This window comes from Populus alba, chromosome 8, assembly GCF_005239225.2.
Source record: "Populus alba chromosome 8, ASM523922v2, whole genome shotgun sequence".
Classification (NCBI taxonomy): domain Eukaryota; kingdom Viridiplantae; phylum Streptophyta; class Magnoliopsida; order Malpighiales; family Salicaceae; genus Populus; species Populus alba.
Window position 1 is genome coordinate 11,698,780 of NC_133291.1, and position 19,217 is coordinate 11,717,996.

The following is a 19,217-nucleotide window of genomic DNA, read 5'->3' on the forward strand; positions in this document are numbered from 1 at the left end:
TGATATTTCAATTGAATACTTTTTTACGTCACAAATCCTATGCCTTTTAACACATGTAATTAAAATCCCTATATCTTTAAAATGAAAAACCAAAAACTACAAGGAAAATAATCAATCTAAAATACTTTGACTTTACGACTCCAAGTAAACAGGTAAGACTGTATTGCTTCTGGATCCTCTACCGTGACCAAAAGAAAAGAAAGTTCTTCTGGCTCTACCACTACAACCTTCAACCGGACTGCCCTCGGTTACTTGCCTGCTCTGCTGCACTATCTCTTGAATAGATAAATAAAGCTGCCAATCTGCTGACGAGTCCATTGAAAAAGACCTTCTGATGGGTTGAATCAATCCGAATTGATCATCTTTTCCTCTAGTATCAATGCACTCATCTCCCATGCTTGTAACCTTATTAAACTTCCTTGATTTCTTGTGACCGACTCTCTGCTGTATCGTCTTCGGCGAAGGACTAATTGAACGTGCTGATAACTCTCCTGAATTCAATCTTTCATGTGCTGCAAGCAATGTTTGATCTGTGGAGCTGTGATTACTTAACTCGATGACAACGTAATCTTCATCTCCGCCCATGAGACTTCCACTGTAAGGATTTGGATCTTGGGGTGAAGAGCTTGGAGCAATAACATAATCAATTGGGAATCTTGTGGTGCTCGAAATGCTTGTTCTACAGAGTGGGCAATTAGCATTGCTTTGAAGCCAAACATCAATGCAATCAATATGAAAAACATGGTTACAATTTGGTAAATTTCTTAGCTTCTCGGCTTCTTGAAACTCGTTCAAGCAAACTGCACACTCGCAGGAGCTTCTTTCGCCAAGGTTACTGAAACTGTTCCCTTCTTTCTTGAACTTGAATACTGGGATTGACCTTATCACTGACTCGTCGAGTCCACGCGACACGATTGCAGCAGGAGAGTAGGCCATCAAAGGGTCTTCGTGATTTCCATTTCTTGATAGGGAGAACCGCCTTAGAAGATCGATACGGTGCCAATTCAGACAGCATTTGATGACAAAGATGTAATAGCTTACTAGCAAGAAAGCCGTGGCCAAAATTCCTATTATGGCAATGGCTATAATTGGGAAGCTTGTATCTGAAGAATGAGTACGAGGTCCAAAAACCGATGAGCCACCAGGACTTGTCATTGGTGGAAGAGATTGAGAGCCATAGCTTTTGCTTACAAGATCCATGAAATGGATGCGCTAAGCAGAGATGGCAAACCAACTGGCTCGTTTAGATCTTGAATATGATACACAACAACATTCAAATTAGTTATGGTAACGAACAAGGTCGAACCAAACTCAATTCATGAACTTGAAACCCAAAGAAATTCGAGGTGATAAAGAAGAAAGATTTGAAAAGGGACATCAATACGTGAGGTCTCAGGAAAGATGGAAGAACATGGAGAAGAGGGACACGGGAGAGAAAATCAAGGTGGCATAAGTGGTATAAATGAGGGAAGGTGTTACATGGGGACATGAAAGCCTTGAAATTCAATGAAATTGTGCCTGAAATTATTATATTTTTTTTTATTTTAAAACAGAAAGTCTGAGCTAAGAGTACGTAGTTGGTGAATTTCTCTCTTGTTCCCACGGGAGAGAGTGTCTCGATTATTGTACCATTAGTTCTTAGTAACCATTATGTCTGGTGAGCTAATTAATTAATAAATCTAATGTAAATAATAAAAGATGAGAGTGGAGGCTGTAAAGAATGGGCAGCTATCCACCGTCCAAGTGATCTGGTGGGGGGGCCTAACAAACACTATTCCTGGCCGTACTTGAACTTGCAGTTGAAAATGAATGTAAATACCACACCACATCTGAATCCGATCAGGATGGCCAAGCGACCAAGACCTTTCACCTCTCGAAATGTACCGGTAATTTTATTTTTATTTTTTCACTCAAGTCTTGTTATTTAATTATCTTTTATTTCATTTAGTTCCGAAGAAAAAAAAAATCGTTAGTAAGATCCTAGGATTTATCTAAAATACGTAAGGGTTGAACCTTACAAAATATGGATGAGAATTAAAAATAGTAAATGATTTCACACTTCGTCTCATAGTCTCATATTAATAGAGCATTATAATTGAACTATGTTTTTTAAAAAATAAATAGTTTTAAATTGTTATTTTTTTTATTTTTTAATTGTTTTTGATATGTTTGATATTAAATAAAAGTTTATATATATATATATATATATATATATATATATATATATATATTTCTAAAAAAATAATTTTTATCACAACTCGCAGATACTATGCTTGAAATATATTTTGAGGTTGAAAGCATTTTATTTATATTTTTTTTTGGATGATTTTAATATAAAAATATTAGAGGTTAGAATCAAATATGATTTTTTTTATAAAAAAATAATTTTACAAAAACACTTAGAAAATATTACCAACACACCTAAGCCTCTCACGCAAATGGAAAAAATCAATTATCCTTAATTAATTTCATTTTTTCAACAACTGATTTTTTTTAATTGTTTGCGGTCTTTGACCGAGTGAATATGAGTTCTATGAAATGATTAATCATGTTTTTTATTTTAAGGAGATTGACAACATGTAAGAGAGAAAAATACATGTATCGGGATTGCAAATACATGAATAGTTATTATATGGGAGTGTAGTCTAAGTAAAAATTAGCTAAAATTTAAATTTTTTTTTTTAAAATAATTTTTTATATTTATATTATTTCAATATCAAAAAAAAATTAAAAGAACACATATTAAAAATAATATGGTATGACACAGAAAGGCCATGTGAATTGTAAGTGACAAGTCACTGTCAAAGATGCGATGCAAATAATGTTAGTGGTAAAAGGTTGGCGATGAAATGAGTATAGTTGCGACATTGATTCGTTCTAGATTAGTTATCTACTAAGAGTGGGTATATGAATGTGATAGAGATCGGGGTTGGTACATGAAGTCTATTAAAAAAAAAAAAAAAAAAAAACCTAGTTTCCGTAGGTGAAATTTGAGCATAAATTTCTTAAACCTAACCTCAATCTCAACTTATGCTTCATTCTCAACCACATTCTAAATAGATAGTCCCTGTTATACCATGAGTTTATTTAATTTTTTTTACAATATAAAAAAACATGCTAAAACAATGCAATAATTTTTTAAAAAAGAAAAAAAAAAGAATCTAAAACTCGAATGATTAACTAGATTGAGTTTAATAAGTTTGGATAATTTAATAGCACAAATAAAAAATTACAACAATATTAAATAAATATAAAAAAATTGACAACAAAAAAAGGTAAAAAAGATTGACTCGAGCCCATTCGAGCTAGCACACTGAATACAAGACTTGGTTGTAACATCAAGATAACTTTGTCGAAACCAAATTAAATAAAATCATGAAATTCAATTATCAAACAACTCAATATTGTTGAAGGATAAAATTGAAAAAAAAAACATAAAAATCAATTCTCAATCAATCAAATGTTGAATGATGAAATTGAAAAAAAAAAATCAATTTTAAAAAATAAAATGTAGAAGGATTTTATTTAATAACGAAGAAAAAATTAAATGAGAATGTGGTAGCCCTGTAGAAGCAAAATGAAAAAAAAAAATCCAAAGCTCAATTTATGTCGATTAAAATATTAAAGGACAAAATTAAAAAAAAAATAATCCAAAAAAGGTAAAAAAAAATGAACTGACCCCCTAAGTCATCATGTAAAATATGTGAATCCGTTATGATACCTAGGTAACCCCATCAAAAATAAATGGAATAAAAACATGAAGTTTAATCATAAAAAATAAAAAAATTAATGTCGAGGGGCTAAATAATCTGAATCATTTCAAAAATTAGTGAAAATCCAATTGAAAGCAAAAATAAATAATAATAACATAATTCAATCTTTAATTAAATAAATGTTAAATGATGAAATTGGAAAAACATGAGCTTAAAAAAAAAAAAAAACAACAAGTAAACCCGAGAAAATATCCCAAACTAGGATTAATTTTTTAAATTTATAGCCCATGAAATCTTAGTGATGGACTCAATTAAGAAGCTTAATTCTCAACTAATTTAATGCCGGAGGATGAATTTAAAAAAAATATCAATTTAAAAAATATTACGGGTTAAAAAAAAATCAAAAGAATGAGAATAAAATCATGTAGGAAAAAAAATCAAAAGATGATGAAATCATAAAAAAAAAATATATATTCTAACAAAATAGATAACGATATGAAGAATATGGACTAATTCTTATAAATGAAAAAAAATAGAAATTTTATGAAATTTTATGAAAAAAAAAATCAATTCTCAATCAATCAAATGTTGAATGATGAAATTAGAAATTTTTTTTAATTTTATACATTATTTCAAACAAAAAAATAGTAATCAAAAGAACACAAATGAAATTTAAAAAAAAATTGAAAAACTGCTTTGAAAAATTAAAAGGTCATACGCTAAAATCAAGAAAAAAAAAGAGAAAAAATTTGTTAATGTCAAATGAATATCGGTTGGTCACACAAACCTCTTAGAAATAGAGGCGTCACCAAGATGATTCAAATGTCATATAAAAAGCCGTTGTTATAATGTTGGATGACACCTTACATGTCATTTAAATAACGATGACATCTCCTAGACTTGTGAGCTATTTTTTTAAGAAAAATTATTTAATATTTATTAAAATATCAAATTGCCTTTCACATTGTAGCCCCAAAAAAAAAAAAGCCCATAAACTTCAACTTATTTTTTTTCTTTAAAGGGTAATTTAGCTATTTCATTATATTTAAAAAAATGTGAAAAAGATCAATTTGTCCAAGTCAATTTGATAATGAGCAATGGATCATATGTAAAAGACTGTATTACCTTTAACAGTTAGTTGATTTTGTTTGAGAATAGAAAAAATAATTATTATACTATTCTAATCCACAATGTAATGCGTCTAAGGTTACAATGGTTTATTGATCATTTTTAGTTTTTTTTTTTTTTTAATTTTTCAAATGAAAAGGTAATGGTTTTTTCATCAAGTGGAAAAAACCATATTATCTCTAATATCTAGTTGATTTTGTTTGAAAATGAAAAAAATAGTTATTGTACTATTTCAATCTGCACTACAATGTGTCTAAGGTCACAATGATTTGTTGATCGTTTTTAGCTTTTTTTTTTTAATTTTCAAATGATAAATTAATGTTTTTTCATCTTGCTCTAATAATCCGGTTTCTATTCCTGGTGCTAATAATATAATTGTAATGTTATTTCTCAATCTTACTCGATTTTTTATTCTCAGGAACACAAATAAAAATAAACAACAAACTAAAATATTTTATACATTACTCTTCATGTAAGAAAAAACTTGTACTCTTGAGAGCAATAATTAATGGAAGAGTTTCAGAAAAACTATTAGGTTCCTCTCTATCTTCCATTTTAGAATTCTCTCCGGATGATTTTATTTAAAATCAAAGAAGTACTTATGAGAGAATATAACTCTTTTCTAAAAAGACACAATTTTATTTTAAATAGAGTTTTAACACGTACGTAGTACACTCAACTTTTTATTTATCACACACACGACTTTCTGTTCACTCCAACAGTTAATTTTTATCTTGAACAGTACACTTCATCAAATGCCCACCAGCTAGAAACATGATCATTTGTTTCTTCTTCTTTTTCCTGTTCTTTCGAGAATTCTCATCATGCCTATGGTGATGAGTTAACAAATGAACTCGGTGAATTATATCAGCTCATATTCTAATCAAACCAACGTTATTTAATCAAACGAACCAACCAATTAACGAGTAATTAACAAGATTCGTGGGCAGTACACGAGCTTTCCTTTTTGAATGGTAATAATTCAAAAGAAACTTGACTTTTCATACACTCATGATCCATTCTCAATCTTCTTAAAGAAAAAAAGTCTCCACAGCCCACATGCAAGCCACCATCATGAACAATATTGTTCACCTTCCATTGACTGCAAAATACGTACAGATTGCTTATATAATGGTCACTAGAGTTTTACATGATCGTTAACTTCAGGACTTGTGAAATTAGTTGAGGTGCGCGCAAATTAACCCGAATACCCACGTTAAACTAAAAAAAATACGTACAAATTACACGTTTATCTTATCAGAATATATCAGATTGAAGAATGAAGATATATATCAGAATGAAGATCAACATTATCAGAATGAAGATCAAGTCCTTCATGGTTGAACTTCCATATATTCAGCAACAACTAAACTTATCTTTATCTTTCCCTGTAACTTATCCTTCTCTGTAACTTATCTTTCCTTGTAATCAGGCTTGAATTAGTTTCTCGTAGACCTATATGTACAGCGTGATTGATTAATAAAAGGGTGAAACAACATTGTAGAAAACAATTCTTCTATCATGGTATCAGAGCTGCCCAATTCTACTCTTCATTAGCTCCTCCTTCTTCTGTCACAAACTGTCGATCTTCTTGCTCAAAACAAAACATGACCACACAAATTGACTCAGCAACTACTTTTTCTTCTTCCACCCCTCCTCACCAAGAGGTTTCTCTTATAACAATAAATACCACCGCACAAACACCTCTCAAACTCACATCCACAAACTACCTTTCCTGGAAACTCCAGTTTGAAACCTTATTCATTGGATATGATCTCATTGGCTACATTGATGGATCAACACCCTGCCCTCCCAACACCATTATCATAGACACAGTCACCATGCCAAATCCCTCTCATAAACTTTGGATACGACAGGATAAGCTTCTGCTTAATGCCTTGATAGGATCCATTTCTCCAACCATTATTCCTTTTATTGCCTGTGCAAAAACAGCTCAAGAAGCATGGAATATCCTTGCCAGCACGTATGCCAAACCTTCACGTGGGCGTATCAAACAAGTTAAACACCAGCTCAAACATCCATCCAAAGGCTCTCGATCTGTCACTGAATTTCTTCACTCTGTCAAAGCCAGTGCTGATGAACTGGCTATATTAGGTGCACCCATGGATCCAGAAGACATTACTGATACAATTCTGGATGGTCTTGATGATGACTATAAGGAACTTGTTCGTGCAGTCCAAGCACGTGACACTTCTATTTCCTTTGATGAGCTCCATGAAAAGCTTCTTTCTTTTGAAGCCATATCCCTCTCCCATGCTACACCACTTCCCATAACTGCCAATCCTATTCAAAGGACTTTTACTCCCTGGCGTGGCTCTCGACCACCCTTCCCCTTTCGCCCTTCTTCTTCATCTCCTTCCAATTCTCAATATTGGCGTTCTTCCCCTGCCTCCACTTTCAGGCCCCACTTCAACTCAAACACTCGCCCTGCCTATCGTCCCACACGTCCTCCCCAGCGTCCATATCAAGGATTTTGCCAAATATGTGGCATTCAAGGTCACACAGCCAAACGTTGCCCTTCATTTCAGCTAATACCAACCAATGCAACAAATATTGACCCTTCAACAGCACACAACTCATCCTCCTCTTGGCAGCCACGTGTGAACTATGTTGCAAACAATTCATCCACCACTCCAGCATGGTTGCTTGACAGTGGAGCCTCTCACCATGTGACAGCAGATTTGGACAATTTATCTTTGCACTCTCCTTACCGTGGATCTGATGATGTTATGATAGGCGATGGTACCAATCTTCCAATTACACACACCGGTTCTTCATTCCTTTCCTCTCCTACCTCATCCTTTACATTGTCTAATGTTCTTTGTGTGCCCACAATGAAAAAAAATTTGATTTCTGTTTATCAGTTTTGTATCTCTAACAATGTTTCTGTTGAGTTCTTACCATCCTTGTTCCTTGTGAAGGATCTTCAGACGGGGGCAATTCTCTTTCAAGGCAGTGTTAAAGATGGAGTGTATGAATGGCCGGCTTCCATAACCCAGTCTCCACCCCTACTAGCTTTCTCCACCACGAAAACCACATGCACCACCTGGCATAGTCGCTTAGGACATCCAGCATTTCCTATTCTGAAACACATTCTCACGCGTTCTGATTTAGAATCATCTTTGTCCATCACCTCTGATTTTTCATGTAATGCATGTCTTTGCAATAAAAGTCATAAGTTGCCATTCTCTAGTTCCTCTCTTACATCCACACATCCCCTGCAAATTGTTTTCTCCGATGTTTGGACTTCTCCCATTCTATCTTCTGATGGATTCAAATACTATGTTATCTTTGTTGATCACTTTACCAAGTATGTCTGGTATTATCCCCTTAAACGCAAATCTGATGTTCATGAAGTCTTCACCCGTTACAAAGTCATTGTAGAAAATTACTTCAACCACCGCATTATCACTCTCTACACTGACAATGGGGGAGAGTATCTAAGTCTCAGAAATTTTCTTTCAACAGCCGGGATTACTCATATGACCACACCACCTCATACCCCTGAAATAAATGGCTATTCTGAACGCAGGCACCGTCACATTGTTGAGACTGGCCTCACGCTACTCTCACATGCATCTCTTCCCTTGACATTTTGGAATCATGCCTTTAGTGCTGCTGTTTACCTCATTAATAGACTGCCTACTCCAACTCTAAATCTCACCAGTCCATTTGAATTAATCTTCAAGACTGCACCCAACTATTCCAAGTTAAAAAGTTTCGGTTGTTTATGCTATCCATGGATTCGTCCATATTCATCACACAAATTAGATCCTAAATCCAAACCGTGTGTCTTCCTTGGATATTCGTTATCTCAAAATGCATATCTTTGTTTTGATCCATCTACTTCCAAAACTTTTGTCTCTCGTCATGTCAAGTTTGTCGAATCTATCTTTCCTTATGCTAATCTCCAAAGCACACTTCCACGTCCATCTTCCACTACAGCAGTGTCATGGTTGCCACCAGTTCTTACAGTATCTGTCCCCCTACCATCCCAGCTGCCATCTTACACTCCAGCTGTACCTGCACCAGAATTGCCTCCAGCTGCTGCTTCTTCACTTACAACTTCATCAGTTGCATCTTCAGCACCTCCCTCCCCTGCTACACATCAAGAATCCCCCCCACCTCCTCGTCATTCCATGACTACCCGTGCCAAAAATAATATCCTCAAACCGATTCAAAAACTAAACCTTCACACCCAGTTCATTCCTTCCCCAAAATCAGAACCTTCCACTGTTGCTCAAGCTCTTAAAGATCCTGACTGGAGAAGTGCTATGTCAGACGAATATAATGCTCTTGTTAACAATGGAACATGGGAACTTGTTGCTCCAACACATGTTCACAACCTTGTAGGCTGTAAATGGATATTTCGCATCAAGCACAATCCTGATGGCTCTGTTAACAGGTTCAAAGCACGCCTTGTAGCCAAAGGCTTCCATCAAAGACCGGGTGTGGATTATCTGGAGACCTTCAGTCCAGTCATTAAGCCCACCACTATTCGCCTTGTGCTCAGTATTGCCGTTGCAAATCGTTGGTCTCTTCGCCAGCTCGACATCAACAATGCATTCCTCCAAGGTACCTTAGCAGAAACCGTATACATGGTTCAGCCACCTGGCTTCATTGACGCTGATAATCCAACACATGTGTGCAAACTTCACAAAGCTATCTACGGCCTCAAACAAGCTCCAAGAGCTTGGTATCAGGAGCTGCGTACATTTCTCCTGGCATCTGGTTTCAAAAATTCCTATTCTGATACTTCTCTGTTCATCCTACAACTTGGCACCAAATTGTTATATCTTTTAGTGTATGTAGATGATATTATATTAACAGGTAATGATGCAGACCTTGTATCACAGTTTGTTACTTGTCTAGCCAAAAGGTTTTCCCTCAAAGATCTCGGCAATCTATCCTATTTCCTTGGTGTAGAAGTCATTCCTCAGGGGCAAGGCATTCTTCTCTCCCAACGTCGATATATCACAGAGCTGCTTGCCAAAACACATATGGAAATGTCTAAACCAGTCCTTACTCCACTGCCAACCGACTCATCGTCGCTTACATTATCCTCAGGATCACTTCTATCAGACCCTACTGAGTACAGAGCAGTGGTAGGCAGCCTTCAATACTTATCTCTCACTCGACCGGACATTTCTTTTGCTGTTAACAGAATGTCACAGTTCATGCATGCCCCAACTGATGAGCACTGGAATTGTGTTAAAAGAATTTTACGTTATCTATGTGGCACATCAAATGAAGGCCTTCTCCTCAAACACAGCTCTCCACTCTCCTTGCATGCTTTCTCTGACTCGCTTCAAGCCTTCTCGGACGCAGACTGGGCAGGTAACAAAGATGACTACACTTCTACTAGTGCGCACCTTGTTTATCTTGGCAATAATCTTATTTCCTGGAGCTCGAAGAAACAACAAACTGTAGCCAGGTCCTCTACTGAAGTGGAATATAGATCAGTTGCTGCGACTGCAGCTGAACTGTGTTGGATTCGTTCCTTACTCTCCGATCTTTGTGTTAACTTGCTTCACACTCCAGTAATCTACTGTGATAATATTGGAGCGACACAATTAAGTTCCAATCCTGTCTTTCATTCCAGAATGAAGCATGTAGCCATTGACTATCACTTTATCCGTGATCAAGTGCAAACTGGTGTTCTACGTGTCGCGCACGTCTCCTCAGCCGATCAGCTTGCTGATCTTCTCACAAAGCCTCTGCCTCGTTCTCGCTTTCAGACTTTACGTAGCAAGATTGGCCTCTCAAGTCGTGGCCTATCTTGAGGGGGCATATCAGAATATATCAGATTGAAGAATGAAGATATATATCAGAATGAAGATCAACATTATCAGAATGAAGATCAAGTCCTTCATGGTTGAACTTCCATATATTCAGCAACAACTAAACTTATCTTTATCTTTCCCTGTAACTTATCCTTCTCTGTAACTTATCTTTCCTTGTAATCAGGCTTGAATTAGTTTCTCGTAGACCTATATGTACAGCGTGATTGATTAATAAAAGGGTGAAACAACATTGTAGAAAACAATTCTTCTATCATATCTAACATTGCATGTACTTCAACTAATTCAAATGGGGATCTTTAGATTTTCGAGTGGGTCACAAAGACAGGACCTTTTTGTCAACAAATTAGAGGGCTGATATCATCACCAGTGAGCTAGGGGAGTCAACAATCCATGCTTGCGTGTTGACAATTGTAGAAAGATCACAAAGGCCAGTCATAAAATGAGTCTTCAACTTCAAAGAACGTGAATTCTATGGTCAAAGTTTGTAGCCCCTGACGAAAGAAACTTCGGCTACCTTTTTCTAGTTCTTTCCAACGTTCTGTTCGTATCAACCTGGACGTCTCAGTAGAAAACCAAACGATAAAGGCTCTTTTTTGTTTAAGAAAAGAATGTTTTCCTCGGTAACCAAGCAGAATTGATCACGCTTGACGGTGGGGCGGGTAAGACCTTGTGCAGATGAGTCCCCTTGCGTGACATGTTTTTTCTTCATGTGGCTGCAAGAGTTCAAATTCATGTCTAGATTCTTGGTTAGATTTTCCTGATTAATTTCTTGATGGTTTTCTCTCTTTGTTGTGACAGTGGAAGCGCATTCAACACCGCTAGGAATTTGTGCATGTTTGGTAATTTCAGGTAACCTTGTTCTGCAAGTCAGTCCCTTGGAATTCGCAAGGATGCTAGGCCAGCCCGAAGACCCAAAAAGGAAAAATCAGGTTTTTTACAATGTGGTGGTACCAATTTGTCAGGTTTTTTCTTTTTTCTTTCTTTATTTATTTATTTATTTTTAATACAGCTGAAGTTATATGTGTCAGTTGACTCTTCCTGTCTGTTATATTTGTTCTTCTAAAATCGAAAAATATTTATTTACTTGTGACTGAAAATGGCTCTCACAAGATATAATTATGTAGCCAGAGACTCAGTGCCCTTTGTTTACCACGATGGACAAAATCCCGGGGATCATATCACGTGGGTGCTTGCGTTGCAGGGCTGCAGTCACGTGATTGCAAGCGAAATTGTTTTTGCAAGCTAGCGATAACGCTTCCAGTCCTTCCTTCTTTCGGTTCTGCCAGTTCTCGAATTTTACCACTTTACCACAAAAGGATGGGACGGCACGTGGTTACACGTGCTCTGCATAGAAGCCGTCCAAGCAATCGTTAAAGGAGTGTAGCTCAATTCTCACAGATCAGTCAACTCCGTCAAAATTCAAAGGTTGACAGATGAGGACAGTTGATTCTTTGGTTGAAGTCTCCTGTATTTTCTTTCTTTGACCTAAACAAGTTTACAGAGTAAACAACGGCTCCTACCACTCCAACTCTTATCCGATCGTCTATTATTACCTTCTTTTTTATCAATTGCTTATGTGAGTGACGTTTGAACTATATTTACGTTATATATGCGAATTAATTGGTTTTATTTTTTTAAGTGTGCTAGCATATATATAGAGTGAGAGTTTAAGTTTGTGCATCTTATGTGTAGGAAAAGAACTGCAATTAAATTTCTTTCTAATTAAATTCCTAAGCAATCATCCTATGTTAATAAAACAAATATTTGTCAATAAATAATCAGTCAAAATTATAGCAATCTCTATTTTAAAAAAAGTTGTAACACAAGTTCAATCTTTTAGAAGGTTTTATCTTTGCGATTCCGATCCAAATTGAAAATAGTCCAGGTTCAGCATGCTTGGAAATATCCTTGGGTTTTTTTTTTTTTTTAAGAAAAAACATTTTTATTACCGTATTTAAAAGGGTGAAAATCTTAGATGATAATGTAAAAAATTCTCCCACTTGCTAATCAAATATTGTAATTATAATGTAACGAGGTGGCACTAAAATATTGACACGTCGTCTTGGTAATGAAATGAACAAATATTTTCATATAAACAAATACTTCTTCCGTCCCAGATTAAGTAATGTTTGAATAAAATGATAGATTATTTTTTTCAATTATAAAAGATATTCTTTCCATCAGAATAATATATTTTTAAAATCTTATGAATTCGAAAAGATTATATTTTTTAAAATAAATCATAATTATTCCAAGCGTGAAAAGAATTGTGGATCCCAGGCTCACACACAAATTTTATCAAGTTATAATTGGACTGGATATAAATCCCTAAACCGGATAAAAAAGGCCTTTAAACAAGCAAGTACATAATTAAGTGTTTTAGGCCCATAAAAAACATAGATTGGTTAGCGAATGGACCAGCCCATAGTGCAAAATAACCACAAGCCTCTCGAGGAAAGATGCAACTTGAAAGCCAGCGTGGCAAGCTATCCGAATCCCCACGTGGCAAGATATCTGAATCACCACGTGGCAAGCTATCCAATGAAGCACGTGGCAAGCTATCCGACCATTCAACTGTTTGCTCCGTGCAATCATCCATTTCGCAAATTATTATTTTAGATTCATACGTCATTCATAATTCTGAAGACGTTGATAGCGAACTCAGCAACGGTATTTAGCAAGATCGTTTTTCCTTTTTATCTAATTTTAAAAAAAATATTTGCAAAATCTCACTAAAAAGCCCACCAGTTCCTCTACTATTTTTAGTTTGTGTTTAGAATTATAATAATAATTGATTTTTAAAATATTTTTTATTTTAAAATATATTAAAATAATTTTTTTTTATTTTTCAAAAATTATTTTTGACATCAGCATATTAAAATAATATAAACATATAAAAATAATATTAATTTTAAAAATTTTAAAATTAAAAAAAAATAATTTTTTTTAAAATACTTCGGTATAATAAACACTCCCTTAATAATGTTCCCAATCAGGCCTACGATTTCATAGCTTCTCCAGATCAATTAATTATTTAGCTGAACTAACGCCTCTTTAACTAAGAAAATTTGGAAAGCAACAATTCTATTTGAAACATGCATTTTCATTTTTAATTTGTTAGCCTGAGAGCTAACTAGTATTATGCTCGAGCGATATTTTGTAATAATTCTCTAAATATGTTTTTATCTGATTATGCGATGATATTTATTTTGAATATTTTATCTATAATAAATATTCATAAAAAATTCAATGATCTAAATTCCAAGAAAAAAATTATATTTTTCTTGTTAAAATTCTTATTATTACAAGTATTTTTGTTATTTTGATGAAGTAATATATTTTTTATTAATAAAAGCTTATTGAAATTAAAATAAATATATGCCAAAACTCAAGTGATTTCAATTAAGGAACAGAAAAATGCATTTCTTTAGTTAAATTTTATTTTTCTATTCAATAATTTCTTTTTAAATTCGAAAACAGATGCCAAACCATATGGTTATTTTTTTAAGTAAATTAATAGCGAGCTGGATAAGGTAGGCATGGTCATCGATGACAAAAGTAAACCCTCGTGCTCACAATTTTGCACCCATTATGACAAAGTATAAAGTGGAGGAACATAAGGGCGGTGCCAACATTGGCATGGTACATTTTAAAAATGGTCATCAGCTAAACAGTACTGACTAACTATTTTTATAATGTTTTTGGAAACGCGTTTTAAATATTTATAATTTATTTTGTTTATAATTAATATTTTATATTTTTAAATTATTTTGATATATTGATATTAAAAATAAAAATTTTTATTTTAATATATTTATGAGTAAATATTTTAAACTTACTAAATTTCCAAACAAACCTTTCAAGAAGTAAGAGCACTGTAGATAATAATAGAGACAAAATACGGTGCAATGCTGACAGTTTACGATTCAAGTAGCCACAAAGTCAAACAAGATGATCTGTTGCTTGTAGAAATTGGCATAAAGTGCTGCTATAGTCATGATATATGTGACGAAATTACCCCGCTAAATGATTTGGATCTTTTAACCACCTTATAAAAATTATTCTTCTTTGCTTTGTTGACATTGAAAATCGTCGAGCCTTGGCGAGTACACATGGAGACCTGGTTCAAGATCACGTGGTGCTCGGTGGTTTACGGAATAGTGAAGAAGAGTCGAACACGCGGATTTTTTTGTTGCTCAAAAAACATTGACAAAAAAAAAAAAAAAAAACATAAACCCTCAGAATTGTCTGATCGCCTTTTTTCTTTATTGGTGATTATCAATTCTCCAATCATCTAACTTTCGAACAACCTTTGGGTAATTCAGATGAAAAATTTGTCACCTAATTACACTGATTCTTTTTAATTGATATATATTATTTTTAATAAAAAAACATTTTTTAATTGACCAATTATAATTTTATAATTCAAGTCATAATTTTAATAAGTTAATTAAGATTGTTCTAGATTAACTTAACATGTTATCATCTTAATATTTTAAAATTAAATTATATTTTAATCAATTTGTTTTTAGACTTGCTAAATTGATCAAGTTACATCAAATCAATCAAATCAATTTACGTATAGTTTAATTAATATATATTATTTTCAATAAAAAAAATATTTTTTAATTGATCAATTATGGTTTGTGACTCAAATCTTGGTTTTTTACAAGTTAATTGAGATTGAGTTGTACTAATCCAATATACTATTATTTTAATATTTTAAAAAATATATTATCTTAAATTTTTAAATTAAATTATATTTTAACTGATTATCTAATTTTTTTTTACGCGTCAAAGCAATTGAGTTACAATGAATCAATTTACGCATAGTTTATTTATTCTTTTCATTAAAAAAAACTTGAGAAACACTGAGATACTTTTTTAACATTTAAAAAAAAAAAAAAAATTTAAACCACGACATAACACAAAACTACATCTTGACCAAAGTTTCCTAAAAAAGTGTACGTTTTGCCGGTAATTTCCACATCCATTGAACTCAGTTTATTCTGTTCTTACATTCAATAATTCTTCAGAGTCCCTTGACAGGGTTAGACGGGCCCCAGTCGGGCGATACTGTCAATATCTAAAGCCATCCATTAGTGGTTGCTTGAAAACCCAAAACAACTACGGTGTATCAGAATCATTACCGTTTAGAAGTTAAAGGAAACAGGCGATCTCGCAAAAGTAATTTCCTTCTTTTTCCGGCCTCTCCATGTCAAAAACATAATACCATAAAACAATAATATCATCACGGGAAAGCAGGAGATCTGGCAAAAGCGAGGAGAATTTGCAATTCGTTGTGCACTGAATCATTTCGAGATTAAGTCAATCGATTCTCGCGGCTGCATACAATGGACAAGATCAGCGCTGTTAGCTGGGAGAGTTCGACGAACCAAGATGCAGAGCCATGATACTCTAATCCAGATGGAGCTTTCATCCTTTCATGACCACTCCAGGGGTTCAGTGCGTTAGCTTACTGCCTAGCTGAGAACTTTCTGGCATGCCGATTCTTGCACTATCACGAATCATATCGAAAATCCATTTTTTTATGCAAGGCACAACGTCATGGATGTATTATATTTTGGGTAATTTTTTTAATATGATATCAAAATTTTTTAAAACAATTAATTTTTTTATTTTTTATTTGAAATTAATATTTTTTTTATATTTTTAAATTATTTAATTTTGTCAAAAATAATTTTTTAAAAATAAAATAATATTAGTTTAATATATTTCCAAAAATAATTTTTCATAGTATACCCTCAAACATGTTCTAAGCTTTAAGTCAGGAAATTAGATTTGATCATTCTTTTCTTCAGTTAAAAGTTCGATTTTTCTAACTATTCAACTTCAACTTCAAGTTTTGGATAGGATAAGGGAGTCGACATGAAACCTTCTTGCAAGTGGACGATAGATGAATCGACGGCGGAGGAGGAGGAAGGTGTGAGACCCTCAACCTTACGACAACGTGACATCACACTCGTGCCGACCAATGCCTAACGAAGCGAATTAAAGCTGTCGTTCTCCTATTATCTGTCTAGAATATCGAACGCCATTAATCAACAAAATTAAAGCAGAAACCAATATTTCTTTCACGTCCCTTGTTTTTCGTTGCAGTCATTTTCATATTTTTTAAACTCTTAAGAAAGCACAAAACTGGAATCCAAGCCATGTTTCTTGGGATATTTACTTTGCAACGTAGCGTACGTCTCACTGATCACCTTCTTCTTCATAAAAATAACAATCATAGACTGAGACTTTAATATATAAGAAAATTGAAATTTATATACATTGATTCTCTTAAATATTCTTTCTTGGTGGCGTAGATAGAAAAATTCATCTCTTCTCCGGTGGGAACCAACAAAGGAACCAAAGCCAAAAAAGAACAGCAATGATGAAACAAGTGACGTCATCAGTGATATGCACAAACCTGTGACATCTACGTAACAGTGACAGAATCCCCTCCCCCCTCCCTTTTTTTTTTTCTTTTTTCTTTTTTGTGTGCTTATTTTCCATCACTAACAAGTAGCAAACGAGCTGACAAAAGGTTAAAAAGAATATTGAAAAGGGAGTCCTCGACTCCAAAGCCATCACCTTGACCATCCAGGTACATTGGATGAAAACTGTCTATGTAGAACTTCGTGGTCTACACGTGTGAATAAAAATGAACCATTAGATTATCCACGTGGGCAAATATTATTTACCTCCAAATCCTCTTCCAAACCTAGCTTTTTTCCACCCGTATAAATGTTATTTCCAGGAAAACTTTAGCCATGCAAAAAAACACACAGATCATACCAGAAACAAAAGCAGAAAATAACCAACATAACCGATCGATCATGGATGGGGACAGGACAAAGAGCAAGGATGGAGGAGGACAGGTCAAGTATAGAGGTGTCCGGAAGAGGCCATGGGGCAAATTCGCGGCGGAGATACGAGATTCAACCAGGCACGGAGCGAGGGTGTGGCTGGGGACGTTTGACACGGCGGAGGAGGCAGCAAGAGCATATGACAGAGCAGCTTATGCAATGAGAGGGCACTTGGCCATTCTCAATTTTTCTAACGAGTATCCCAATATGGCCGGCCATGCAAGTGTTGGTTCCAGTAGTTCCACTCCTCATTTCTCTTCTGGTAATTCAGGTTCTTCTTCCTCTTCACCATCAATGCTGCGAGAAGTTTTCGAGTTCGAATGCTTGGATGATAAGCTGCTCGAGGAGATGCTTGAGCAAGAAGAGAAAAAGAGTAAGAAAAATTAAAAATGTGATGCTGACATATATATGTATTTTATCACGGCATGAGCAGTCTCTTTAGTACTGCATTTCTCTGTTCCCCGATAGAATCAGAAAATAAAATGTTGTCTGTGACTAGCTAATTATGAAGTAATGTTCAATATAGCCGGCTGTGAGACTGGAGATCATATCGTAAGACACCATGAAATAAAGTGTAAACATTAATCACGTTGATGATCAAATGATCAATATGAAATTACTGCAGAGAAACGTGAAGATTAAGAGCACTCCTTGTCAAAATCTATTTTCTTTTTTCCAATTTCCCAACCGGCTACTTGTAAGCCTATGGGCTTGACAGTTTATTGTTCCAACTTGATTACATTTGATTAATGGAATAAATATGCATATGCATTCGTTCGAGAAGAGATTGCTAGAAAATTCTACCATTCTAGAAGGCATACACTGTCAAATAAAAAAACGTATTCTAGCTTCCCAAGGTTTTCCGGCAGCTCATGTTTTTAGCCTGGATTAGTCGTGAGCTCAATTAAACTTAAGGCATAAGCCCATATAATAATTAGTAAAAGGCCCAAAATGTTCCAGCTAACTAAGTGTTAATTAGCCCACATAAAGAGCCAGAAAGAAAACCGAAGGTGGATACGCCCTCGCATTCACAACTTTGTCAGATCCTGCTATGTTAAAGTTTGTTTGGTAATATGATTGTAGTTATTTTTTTAAAAAATATTTTATATATGTTAATAAAAAAAATTTTATTTTTAAAAAATTTATTTTTAATATCAGTATATTAAAATGATTTGAAAATACTATAAACATATTAATTTGAAATTAATAAAAAATAAAAAAAATAAAAAATTTTCAAATATTTTTAAAATGCACAAATACTGCCTTATCTAACATCCAAAAAGTTACTTCGAGTGGTAAGAGAAAAAATTCTCTCGGCGGGAAATTGATGTTTATGTTCTGTTATTGGCTTCTCCTTGTTTTTTCTATTTTTGGGATCGTTCTGCTATCTCGAATAAATTATCCAAAATCACAATAACATTTTAATTTCAATATTATATTTAAAATAAAAATTAAAAAATCAGTATAAAACTTAAATTTCAATACATGAGTGTCAAGATAAAAAAAAAATAACAATTACAAAATGATTTCAATTAATGGTACTAAAAATCATAAAGGGCAGCAATCCGTGATGTAGCAGATAGTGAGATGGTAATAATATAGGGTGATAACAATAATATATTTTAAAAAAAATTAATGTCACCACCATGAAAGGTGATGGTGACGGTGAAAAAAAAGTG

At 34.1% G+C, this 19,217-nt stretch overlaps 2 protein-coding genes across 2 annotated transcripts; one reads left to right on the forward strand and one right to left on the reverse strand.

The window, feature by feature from the left end:
- Positions 1–6: 6 nt before the first annotated feature.
- Positions 7–1,439, reverse strand: LOC118057154 (RING-H2 finger protein ATL16). The gene has a single exon (XM_035069665.2). The coding sequence runs from the start codon at positions 1,198–1,200 to the stop codon at positions 133–135; it is 1,068 nt and encodes a 355-aa protein (XP_034925556.1). The 5' UTR covers positions 1,201–1,439; the 3' UTR covers positions 7–132.
- A 16,069-nt stretch (positions 1,440–17,508) lies between these two features.
- On the forward strand, positions 17,509–17,925 carry LOC118057173 (ethylene-responsive transcription factor ERF096). The gene has a single exon (XM_035069676.2). It carries the CDS (start codon positions 17,509–17,511, stop codon positions 17,923–17,925), a length of 417 nt encoding a protein of 138 aa, XP_034925567.2.
- The last annotated feature ends 1,292 nt before the right edge of the window (positions 17,926–19,217 follow it).